The 12,148-nt window shown below is 48.0% G+C and overlaps 1 protein-coding gene and 1 long non-coding RNA gene across 4 annotated transcripts in view; one reads left to right on the top strand and one right to left on the bottom strand.

Moving 5' to 3' along the window:
• The first annotated feature begins 593 nt into the window (after positions 1-593).
• Positions 594-4,374, top strand: LOC112841117. 3 transcript variants are annotated; one of them, XR_003915862.1, is made up of 5 exons: positions 594-1,182; positions 2,237-2,299; positions 3,164-3,226; positions 3,690-3,730; positions 3,869-4,374. It is a non-coding gene; the product is annotated as an uncharacterized LOC112841117 (long non-coding RNA). The 3 variants fall into 3 exon arrangements; XR_003915860.1 differs by having other exon boundaries at positions 3,690-4,374; XR_003915861.1 differs by lacking the exon at positions 2,237-2,299 and having other exon boundaries at positions 3,690-4,374.
• A 6,002-nt stretch (positions 4,375-10,376) lies between these two features.
• PDRG1 (p53 and DNA damage regulated 1) overlaps positions 10,377-12,148 on the bottom strand; it is a 12,302-nt gene continuing 10,530 nt past the window's right edge. The window contains exons 3-6 of the mRNA XM_029960408.1: positions 12,022-12,146; positions 11,851-11,925; positions 11,055-11,135; positions 10,377-10,733 (exon numbers count right to left, since the gene is read on the bottom strand). Coding sequence (XP_029816268.1) covers positions 10,651-10,733; positions 11,055-11,135; positions 11,851-11,925; positions 12,022-12,146 — 364 coding nt within the window. The 3' untranslated portion in view covers positions 10,377-10,650. The remainder of the gene's footprint in view (positions 10,734-11,054; positions 11,136-11,850; positions 11,926-12,021; positions 12,147-12,148) is intronic.

The following is a 12,148-nucleotide window of genomic DNA, read 5'->3' on the forward strand; positions in this document are numbered from 1 at the left end:
CAGCTCGGGGGGCTCCCGGGGGGCTCCCAGCGCTGTATCCCCGCTCCTGCACATCCCCCGGGCAGCGTGGTAAGGCCCAGCCGCTCCCTGTGCAGCACAGCCGCCCCCTTCCTTCCCCGGCCCTGTGTGGGGAGTATCCTTGATAGCTATGGGCAAGTTTAGGTGCAACACGTAACAGAGAATCACAGAATTAATTAGGTTGGAAAAGGCTTCTGAGATCGTCGAGTCCAACCGATGACCAAACACCTCCATGTCAGCTACACTGTGGCACTCAGTGCCATGTCCAGTCTTTCCTTAGACGCCTCCAAGGACGGCGGCTCCACCACCTCCATGGGCAGCCCATTCCAATGCATTTTCTGTGAAGAAATTCCTCCTAATGTCCAACCTAAACCTCCCCTGGTGCAGCCCTGTCCTGTCCTGGGTGTTGTGTCCATGCAGCACAGCAGCTGAGCAGGATGTGATCCCACTAGGAGCCCTTACCCTCACCAGCCATGGCATTTGAGCAACCTGGTCTAGTGGAAGGTGTCCCTGCCCATGGCAGGGGGTTGGAAGGGTCTGGTCTTCAAGGTCCCTTCCAACCCAAACCGTCTGTGACTCTGTGAATGGAGTCTGAGGGTGGTTTGTAATGCTGGGCTGACACCTGTGGTGGTTCAGGAGTGGTGAGGCCAGGCTGCTGTAGGGTTCCTGTGGGCAACTGCCTGCCCTGGAGAGGTGGGTGCTGGCTGCATGGAAAAGCTACAGTAGGAATAGTAGAACATGGATCGTAAGACCTGCTCTATTCTAGCTCCCCATGTTCATGCAGAGAGACAGAAAATCGAAATTGAGCCTCCTCCTTCACAAAGAAAAAGCGGTTCTCAATGGTATCCCTATTTATTTATTTTTCCCCTCAGAGTATCTGGTGCAGTTGGTCCCCAGAAACTTCTCGAGGGTAATTAAAGTGAGTCAGACTGTGGGAGCATTTGTTGTGCTGAATCTTATATTTCTCTTTCTACCCAGCTGAGTCAGAACAGCTGCTTAGCAAAAGATCTGAAGAGGTTTTGGAAGCAGTTAGAAAAAGAAGCAGGAAAGCCTGAGGCAAGAAAATGTGCCTTTATTCTGAAGACCCTCAAAATGCCTTCAGAGTACTACTTGTTTGTGGAAGCATTTTGCAAGAACCCTGGCATCACTTGGGTTATGAAGCTGGTAAGTGTGTGCTTTCCCAAGGAAAGTGAGAGATGAATGGATGCCTTCGTTCTGCGGAGGGAGAGGAAAATATGCAGGAAACCCGCAGGAAGAACTGGGCAAAGCAAGGTGCCATGGAGCAGCAGTGCTCCTGGCCAGGTTCCTGGTCAACATGTACCACCAAAACACTGCTTCTTGTGTAACAGTTCATTTCAGCAGCGGAAAGTCATCTCAGTTTATTTGTAGAGCCGAAGTTAACTCAGTGGTGAGGGTATAAAGTGCAGAGCTCGGTGTGGAGGAACAGAGTGTGCTCCCGGAGGTTCTGGCCAAGTTCATGCTCTGAAATCTTTCAGTTCTGCTGCAGGTGTGCAAGAAGGTGTGTGTGGGGGGGGAAAGTGTGCAGGGCAGGTGGTTAATTTGGCTTCTGGTTAATGAGCATTAGCCCCTAAAGAGGGATCTATGAAAACATCTGTTTGGTTTTAGGGAAATCCCACTGCATTAGATGTCAGCCAGTGTAAGTCTGGTGTAAGCTTACTGAGTGGAATTCTATCCTGAGAATGTGAAGACATTAAAAGAGACTCATTATCAGAGAATCTCAGAAAGGTTCGGGTTGGAAGGGACCTTAAAAACCATCTTGTACCAACCTCCTTCCACCAGCCCAGGTTGCTCCAAGCCCTGTCCAACCTGGCCTTGGACACTTCCAGGGATGGGACATCCATTAGCAGCCTGGAGCACGAGCTGGGGTAGGTTTGGTTGGAATGAGCTTCTCTCTGCTCTGAAGTTAGAGACATGAAGGGCAGCCTTGTGCTCTAAATCACGTTTGTCCCCCCAGACCTACAGCTGCCTGGAGCTGTGCTGAACACACCAAGTTCCACTTCAGCCAGTGACCTGGGGATTAAGGAAAAATTGTGCTTCCTTTAGAAATTCTGACAGTACAAAGTGACACTGAGAAATGCCTTTTCTTCTGCTGGAGGCTTCAAGCCATTTAATGTCTTGAGTGTTGTGCCATGGTGCCTAATTTAAAACACACCCATCCGTGAGCCCTGTGAGTGAGCAGTCCCTGTGCTTTGTGCAGCAGGTCTGGCGAGGAGGCTGGGACAGGAGGATTTGTCTTACCCTTGTGAGAAGTGACTGGGAGGTAATTATGCAAACTAACATGTGAATTACAGCCGGGAGGATAGCAGCTAGTGATTATCTAACTCTACAAATGGGAATGTGTTAATTGGCAACAAAACCCTTATATTAAGCTGATGTTATGCCCCACAACCTCAATTAACACGGTAAATAACCAGAACACAGTAAACAAGGATATATGAAAAGCCTGTGATTACTGAAATTATACCAACAGCATAAACAGTTTGTGGCTGACCTCAAAACTTGCAGGCAAGTAAAAATAAACCTCATGTTACTCCTTCTGGTGTTGTGATGTCCTGAGTTGCCCACTCCCACCCTCGGAGGCAGTAGTAGGTCAGGACGTGCCCAGTGTTGCATCCTGGGGCTGCAGGAAGCAGGACCTGCTTTGGAAGGTGTTCCTGGGCAGCTGCTCCTCGGGTGCCTTATCCGGGCCACTCCTCACCCTCTTTTGTACAACCCGCAGTCAAGGCCGTCTTCAGGATTTTTCTGCTCTTGTTTGCCATAGTTCCCCAATATCTTTCTTGACTTTCCTGTTTAATTAAGTTCTTCTATAACATACACAAATTTAAAATGGGACTTAAAATTCCCAACAACATATGTTGCGTTACGTATATTTCTGGAAGCGCGTGACAGAGTTTGTTTATTCGGTGCTGTGGGACTTCCCCATAGGCTGCCTTTCCTCCAGGAATCCTCCAAACACAAATCTGAGCTTTTTTTGTTGGATTCCCCTGCCTCCATAAACTTAAATAAACGTGCTTGCACACAAACAGCTGATGAATCAGGTTATGCAGGGCTTCTGCTCTGAAATGCTGGGAAACCACAGGAATTGCTAATGTTCATGCCACTAACTCTGCTCTTCCATCTGTAGGTTGGCAAGTCACAAGGTGAGGAAATGTTCCTGAAAGCTGAAGGATGTAATTGATTGAAGAAGGTGAGAATGACTCTGTCTCTTCTTTGGGAATATCCGAAGGGCATTTTGTTCTTTTTGCTTTTATTTCATCCTCTCCTTGTGCCAGTGACTTGGTCTGTTCTCCTGTGCCCTTCTGCTGCAATATTCCTTCACCATTCCCCAGGGCAACAACAAAGGCTTTTACAGTGGATTTTGCAAAATAGATACTTGCTCTGGGCTCTACTTCTCACACTTCGTGTACATATTTAGATACAAACTTTCAATCTCAGGTACATCTAACACCAGACAGAAACTGGATTATATTCTACATTTATATATGTAATATAAATATATTTTATATATAATATACATATATTTTATAATATATTTGTACTGTACATTCTTGGGGTGGTCATGCACAGCACCAAGAGCTGGACTTTGATTCTTGTAGGTCCTTTTCAACTTGGGATTTTCTGTGATTCCAAGATTTCTCTCCACTTCACAGGTTGGAAGTTTGACATGAGACTTTATGTTCCAGCAACAGCCGTAAGTGCAAACCACCATTGTTATGCCAGAAATGGATTTCCTTCACTTAATGCCCAGTTGCTCTTTTCCTCTTCTCCCAGTACACTCCTCTGAAGGCCTGGTTATGCTGAGGTGGATTTGCTTGCTTTTCTGATGCAGGATTTACTCAGAACAGCAGAGGTGATCGCTGTATCCCGCCTGTGCCATACAGAAGGGTAAGAAAAGGACTGTACAGTTTTACTGCCTGGTATTAGATACATCAGATGAACTTTGTCACTTCCAGCTCCTGCAAACACCTACAGGACTCGGCTGTCCCATCGCTGCTGTTGTCACCCTGTCTTTCTCCAGTCCTTTTTCACTGGAAAACTGGTGTCACCAGATCACTGGAAATGTCAGTTTGACAAATCAGCTCGGAAAAAAGCTGAAATGTCACTCCTGGTTTTATTGTTAGTGGTTGAATTTTGGCAGCCTTTCTTCTTCCTCGGGTTCACAGAACGTAAGGACAAGGTGATTCACGGGGGAGAACTATTTGATTTCCAGTGTGTCACACTTGCTGCTGTATTGAGTTTGATAGCTTTCATTTGATTAACACATCTTCCCAAAAGGTATGCCGCCTCAATTTGATGGCTTAGGAGACAGGAAAATCCATCACTTCTCTCTGAGAAGGTTCAGAAGAGTTCATGCTTGCTCTGAATGATCAAAAGCCTTTACAGAGTGGGGGTGCAGCAGGTTGCCTTAGGGAGAAGGTACACTGAGGTTTGGAGACAAGGTGACATGAAGAGTTTCATGGAAAACCATGGAATCGTTTGTTGTGGGAGGGTCTTAAAGCTCACCTCATTCCAACCCCTTGCCACAGGCAGGGACACCTTCCACTAGCCCAGGTTGCTCCAAGCCCCACCCAACCTGGCCTTGGACACTTCCAGGGATGGGTGTTACACAACCCACCTCTGAGGTGGTAACTGAGGTTCTTGTTAATAGAATAATAATAATAATTCACCCTCAGGGTGAATTGGAGTGAAACGACACTGAATGACCCGTGTACATCTACGAGGCAGGTTTATATTAGAACAATTTAATTGCAGCAGAAAGGAGATGTGCAACCATTGTGGTTCTTTTCTATAAAAATATAAAGATATCACAAAGAAAATAGATAAGAAGGAAAGAGAAGGAAAGGGCAAGAGTAGATAGTGGTGAGGAAAGGTGTCACCTCCCATGGATCCAGCAATGACTTATCACTGCATTTTCCATGTCCGTGATCAGAGTGATGGTCACAGTCTTGACCTGTTGGGAGTGGGGGCTCATGTGACAAGGATTTGCACGGGTTATATATGTTCAGTCTCTGGGGGATGCCTCGATAGCTCCCCTAGCAGGGGAATTTTACACTGTAAGATGCAGCTGTGCCTTATCGGGAGGAGGAAATTGGCATGAAAAAAAACATTACCCCACCTCTGCAGGCTCTGCTCCTTATCAGCCTTTTCCTTTATCTGGAAACACTTTGTTGAAGACATCAGTCCCAGGTTATCAGGGAAACAAGAGATCAAAGGACTCAACCAATTTATGTAAGCAAAGTTTGGTTTATCACAGCGGGGCATTCCGGGCATTCACAGCTTCTCTGGGCAACCTGTGCCCAGGGCAACTGCTCTTTCCTTTTCTAGTTACCCTTCTTGATTACTTCTGATTTTTAAGGGTTTTTTTCTGCAATTTTTGGTCAGACAGCATAATGGAATGTTGGATTTCAGCTCAGGTGTCTGAAGACAGGGAAAATAATTAATTGGTGCTGAGGTACACAAAGATTGTTGGAGTGAGAATTGTGCATTTGCCTGAGCAGTGTTTGCTTGTCTTGGATCCTTATCTCTACTTCATCCCAGATGTTCCAGTCACAAAGGTGGCAGCGCAAAAGACTGCACCTGACTGATCCAGGGCAGGTGAGGGGGACATGCTGCCTGCAGGCTATTCCCTGCTGCCTGCTGCTGTGATCTCTGGCAGGTGCAGGCAAGGTGACCTCACCCTGCCAGCTGCCATGTGTGCTGCAGCCACTCAGTTGTGCTGCCTCCTCTCCTGACACCCATCCGTGTGATTTCCTTGGGAGCAGCATTAGGAGTGAGCCTGGGCCAGTGTTCTGCTTTAATGTGCATTTATAAGGTGGAGCTTTTTGACTTTAAACCCAATAACTTTCTGGTTAATGCACTTCTGAGAGGCAGATACAGCTTAGCCCTTTGTCTCTGAGACCTCAGAAGTACAGCAAGGCTGGCACTGCTGCACACAGCTGTCACTGTGAAGCTGCCTCTCTCAAGAGGTGACAGCTGAGAGGAAGAGAGAGAGAGAGAGAGAGAAAGAGGGGAAAATATTAAATGGGATGTCAGATTCCTCATGAATCTGAGACGGAAATCGGTGTTAGAGGATGGTCTTGAACTTCCCATTTTATGGGCTGCTCCCTTCTATAAATCCCTCTTGTCAGTAGGGAAAGGAGAGTCTTTGCAGTACCCTGAGAGCAGAGGAGATGTCAAGTGCTGCTGGGGAACTTCTGATGGGGGCCTGGGGACTGTGTTCTCCTGCAGCTGTACAGGAGGCAAGCCTGGAGAGTTTATGTGGCATGTGGGCTTGGTGGCCCCAACCTTCTGGTCTCTGGCCTTTTACTCAGAATTCTCACTGGGCTGCGGAGGCTGTGGTTGAAAACAAATCACGTGGACTAAATGTGTGGTCATCTGTTGGGAATACCTTTGTAAAATTGTTTGGATGTCTCAGGGCTGCAGGTGGGTGATGGAGCAGCTCAGACAGCGCTCAACCCCTAAGTGACAAACAAGAAAAACCCCTTGAAAACAAAATTTTACTTTTTTTTTTTTAAATACAGGTTTTCTCCCTGACTAAGCGAAAAATATTTATAATGACAGTTCAGCTGAAATTCTCTGAATTTTATCTTGCTACTTACACAACTCAAGCATTGCAACAGCAGGAACCCAAGAGTGCAACTGCCTTGTCATTGCAGGAGCTGAGAGAAACAGAAATAGCAAATAGTACTACAGAAATGACAAGCAAAAGTAGGATTATTATTCTTTCAGCCTTAATCATGTAAAGTGCAAGCAGTACCGTAGGTAGGACAATTTCCCTTAGATGTGATTTACGTTGCTGGTGCTCTCTTATGAAATGTTGTCTCTAATTTCTTTTTTTAACTCTTTCTTCTAACAAGATGCTCACTGGTGTTATCTGTTACAGCCCTGTGTCCTGTCAGCTTCAGCCCAATATTTCACATGGTGCCACTGGGGACAGCTTTATTTCAAATGAGCAAATAAATGCAGCTCAGCTTTGGTCAGGGATAGCTCTAACATGCACAATCTACTCCATTCACAACCTCAAACAACATTTCTGCTTAGGCAGCCTCCAGGTAAAGAGCTGGAGTAACCTCAGTTGGTTAGGAAGGAAATTAATTGGAATGAAAGTCCTTGATGTCATCACAGTGCTGCTGGGCTCTCAGAGAGAGATTTGAACACTATGCTGGGGACCTGTTCCCCACAGACACCCACATCTGCAATTAAAAAGGGTTAATGCTCATTCTGTGAATCCTTCTCAGCATTTACTGCTTCAGCATGACTTTGGTTTTCACTTTTCTTTCTGGAAGGCAAAGGGATTTTTTTTTTGTCTTTAGTACCGTCAAGAACAGGAATAGAAACTTTGCAATAAGCTCAGAATGTTCTTTGGCTCAGAACATGGGAAAGAGATTTAGGGTTGGATTTCCTATTGCTTCACACTCATTCCTGCATGCTAGCAGGGTAATGATTTTGGGGAGGCATTTCTCTTAATGAGCCATTGGTAAAATGTCCTGTTTCCCCCTAATTTACTGTTGTAATCTCTGCTGGTTTCTGGAGGTAAATGCTTCACCTTCCCTCCTGCCAGTAACCAGGAAGACTGAACTCCAGCGTCATCTTTTCAAAGACACACTTTGTTTTGTAGACAGGAAGAGCGGGGAGGTGAAGATGTTTATCACTTTCTGAGGAGTTTTATTAGAATGTTTGGGATGGATGGTCTGGTTCCACGACTTTCTTGGCAACTGATCATAATCCTCTAACCTTTATAGTGATTAAATGATGAATATCCAGAAGCAGAGCAAAGTAAAGAAGCATTCTGCCCCTTCAGAGTGGGAAAACAAGGCAGCACAGGGCTGCCAAGGGACTGGAGCCCATGTCAGAGCTGGGACTTGTACAAGAGCTCTCTGTCAGAGGTCCCTGTGCACTGTGCCTCCCACTCATACCACTGCTGGAGCACTCTGTTCCCAGCAGCTGGTCTTACAGTGTTTTTTGATTGACTTTACAACTGTGCAAACCCCAGATATTAATAGCAGAGAGATGTCCAGTGCCTTCAGCTGTTCAGCTGTGTTGCTGGTTGTCTGGGAGCTGATTCCTGCGTGCAGACAGGGAACTGTCTTTGCTCAGGTACTTCAGTCCATGGGTTTGTTGTAGGCTGACATGGGAGGAGGAGGATGTTGGAGGCTTTGACCTGATCTGGAATGACAGGCCTGTCAGCAGAGGGGGAGATCTGTGTGCTCTGTTGAATGAGAACATCACAGCAAACACACATTTCGGTGCAGAACTCACGCAATGCTGGCAGGTGCCCTGCTCAGTCCTGAAGCTGTCTGCACAGCAGCAGGAGAGCACACACCTTTGCTGGGCAACAAGAGAAGTGTGAGCCCTTAAGGGATTAAGAGACCAAAAGGAGCAAACGCTTTCAAAAAAGAAAACACCCTGCAGTCACTGTGGTGACTGTTTATTGGGCATTTACCTGAAGCTGGTTGTGTATTTTATTGTTGGGAAGTAGTACTTGGATTGTCCATGCTGACAGGCATTGTAACCTTTTGCCATGCACATCTCAATGTGCCTACAGTCATCTCTGGCTGTGGTGTCTAACTAACAAAACACGAGGGCAGCATCACCTGAAAGTGAAACATCACCTCGCCTCTACAGGCAGGAAGAGGCAGGTGATGTGTAACTCCCCTGTTAACATTTTCCTGGCAGGCTGCTGTGATGCCAGGAAGAGACAACTGAAGCAGCTTTTCAGGAATTTCCCTGCACAATACAAAGTGCAACACCCCCCGAGCTTGGGGTGGGAGAGACATGAAGTTCACTCTCCCCTCATGTCGGGCAGCAGCAGTTCCCACTTCTCTCCAGACACCACTGGCTCAGCACAAGGCACTGGCTGCCTTGTTTCTGAGGGTTTCCCAGTTTGGAAGCTGCAGTGGGCTTAAATGAGGCATTTTAGCTGACACAGGGATGCTTGGCTGCTCAGCCAGCCTTCTGCACTGCAGAGCTTAGTTCTGTTCCGTGTAAGAAAACAAAGGGGTTAAACACATTCTTCACAGCAAAACAAAGCTTTTAGGGCAGGCAGGCACTTGATCCTCCTCCTGCTACTACTATGGAAACATGTCAGAGCAGAAAACCTGTTGCCATGAGACTGTAAAAATAACCTCACCATCACGTTACGGAGCCACGGACTGGCTGCACCACACGGGTTATGTAAGAGCTGCTCTGACACTGGGATGTGGCACTGTGAGCTGGCTCTTGCTCCCAGGAGACAGGCAATCTTCTGAAAAACCCACGGGCAAGGCAGTCCAGGTAGTAAGTCTGTGTTATTTTTAGTCTGTGCATCTGAAATGTAAGCCTGAACTGGACAGAGGCACATCTAGGTACATGGTGTGAGTAAGACCAAGCAATGGTTGGGTTTTTAGGTTAAAAGAAATCACCCCTCGGTTTTAATGGATCTGAAACAGGGTATTTTTTGGAAGTCTGCATAATCTGCAGTGTGTGTGGAACTGGCCAGGGCAGGAGAAGGCCCTGCTAAGCTGGAAGGTGGTCAGGGAGCCAGGGAAATGGTGGTGTCATGTTTGAAGTTATCACGGCTGTGCAGAAAGAAAGAAAGCAAAGGACCAGGCCCAGCCCTGTCACCTGAGCAAGGTTTGACAGAAGAGGAGAGCCATTTCCAGAGCTGGAGAAAAAAGGACAACAGCCACGTTTAGAGTTCTTAAATTCTATCTAGGAATATCTTTACAGAAGTTCAAAAAATAAAAGGCTTGGCTGGACCCAGATACTTCCCTGTAGACAGAAAAAAATCAAACTCACTGAAGTCCAACACTAAATATGATTAGTTTTTAAAAATCTTCTCATGCTCTTAAGTGAGTAGTGCTGGGGGAGCATATTCAGGCCAGAGCAGGGAGTGTAGAAAACAGTAAATTTAAAAACCTTTGAAGAAACTATTACTGGTTACTATCAATTGCCCTTTTACTACAAGACAAACCTGGTGACTATCTCTGCTCAGCCCTCCTCAGGCTGCTTTTTAAAATATACCTGTTTTATCACTTCATCTAGTCCTGAAAGCCTCGTTTATGTTGTCTCTTGCCTTCCACCAGAGGAATATGTTTTCCCAGCAAGACTAAAAGGATGCTGCCTCCTCCTGCCCCTCCCTCCACATCTTAGAGAGATTCCTGACGTGCCTCAGATTTACAACTTTGCTTTGTTTGAATGCCATGGGCGTGCACAACTCAACTCCTCTGCTGTGCTTCAGGCATGCAGTGGATTCCCAATCCCTCCTACTCCTGTTCCCGACGTGACAATGAACCAGCTCCGAAGCCAAACCCCAGAAGCGCTCACATGAACCCCCAACAAGGAACATACACACGGAATCAGGAATGTCCCACTGCTCTGATTTTAATGATCCCACCTCCACCCCAGCCACGGGCATTTGCCCGGCGCTGTGTCCAGCACGTCTCTGACACCCGAGTTCCAGCACAGAGCAGGAAAGGGTTCATGATCCAAGGAAACTGCAGTGTTGTAGCTGAGGAGCCAAATGCTTCCCAGGGCTCCACAATGTCCTGCAAACCCTGAGGGCTGTGGCTTTTGCAGTGTGAGCCCCCTGGTTACAGTTCAAACATGTGCTGTGACAATGGCACGGCCACCTCAGCCCTCCAGGATGCGGTTGATGAGCTTCATCTCCTCAGCAGACATTGGATTCAGGTTAAACCCCTTCAGCTCAGGTTTACCTGGGAGAATGCACACAAAAATCAGGATTTTGTCAGAAAAGAAGTGAAGCAGTTCATGTTAAACTCAAGTGGGGCTGCAGGGAGGGCAGGGACAGCCCTAAAAGCTGAAGTGGGGTCGCCCCAGCGCACTGTGGGAGGTGGTTTAAGGTGCTGGTGGGTGACAGCTCCTCATGGAGCTGGACAAGGCTGCTGGGTCAGGGAGGGAATTGCAAACCCAGTGGGCAAGCAGCTGCAGGAACACACAGAGCTTGGGAATTTCTGGCCCTCCTGCTGTGTGTCTGCTCCCAGGCCCTGAGAAGGGTCCAGAGCGGGAGCATTTACCTTGAGCCTCGTAGAGGCGGTTGACCTTCACACGCAGATCTTTCCGGAGCTTGTTTATCTCCTCATCCAGCTCTTCCTGGTCTGGAATGAGAGAGTGGCAGTGAGGAGGACTGCAGTGGGCTCTGGGGTGGAAGCTCAGCCTCCCATGGGGCACTCAGTGGAGGAGCCCACCCTGGGGATCCCACCCTGCCCTCAACACCCGCGAGCGGTTTCATGCTGGATGTGCTTCCCAGGGCACAGCATGGGTCAGGATCAGCCTGTGACTGCCCATCTCAAAGCTCAACCCTGGAGAGAACCCTGTTTATTTTTCAGGAGCACCTCTCCTGTGAGGAAAGGCCGAGAGAACTGGGATTGTTCAGCCTGGAAAAGGCTCCGGGGTGAGCTAATTGCAGCCTTCCAGTACCTGAAGGGAACTTCCAGGAAAGATGGGGCAAAACTATTTACAAGAGCATGGAGTGACAGGACAAGGGTTCAAACTGAAAGAGAGTAGGTTAAGATTAGATATTAGGAAACAATTAATTACTGTGGGTGGTGAGGCCCTGGCACAGGTTGCCCAAAGAAGCTGTGGCTGTCCCATTCCTGGAAGTGTCCAAGGCCAGGCTGGATGGGGCTTGGAGCAACCTGGGAGAGTGGGAGGTGTCCCTTCCCATGACAGGGGATTGCAACGAGATTGAATCTTGAAGGTCCCTTCCAACCCAAGCCATTCTATGACCTTATAACTTTTCTAACATCTTGTTGATGATGGTTCCTGTTAAAATGGTTGAGGGGCTACACGGAGCCCTCGGGGCTGCCTCACCCTGCCGCAGCATCTCCCGGGTCTTCGCCTTCGGCAGCTCGATGAACATGCTCCCGAAACAAACCATGGCCTTCTCTGTGGGGAGAGGAGCAAAGGGACCGGGAACGGGCTGTCAGTGGAGCCTGTCCCGGACACGCGGGGGCACGGCAGGCATCGCCAGCCCGGCCTCACCCTCGGGCTCCGGGTCCTTCTGTAGCGCCCGCAGGGCCTCGCGGTTCCGGTTCCGCTTCACGTCCAGGTCCACGATCTGCAGCGGCAGAGGGAGAGAGAGGGGCAGGGGCGGCCGGAGCTCGGGGCT

Source organism: Manacus vitellinus, unplaced genomic scaffold (genome assembly GCF_001715985.3).
Source record: "Manacus vitellinus isolate BGI_N305 unplaced genomic scaffold, ASM171598v3 scaffold_26_pilon, whole genome shotgun sequence".
In the NCBI taxonomy this organism is placed as follows: domain Eukaryota; kingdom Metazoa; phylum Chordata; class Aves; order Passeriformes; family Pipridae; genus Manacus; species Manacus vitellinus.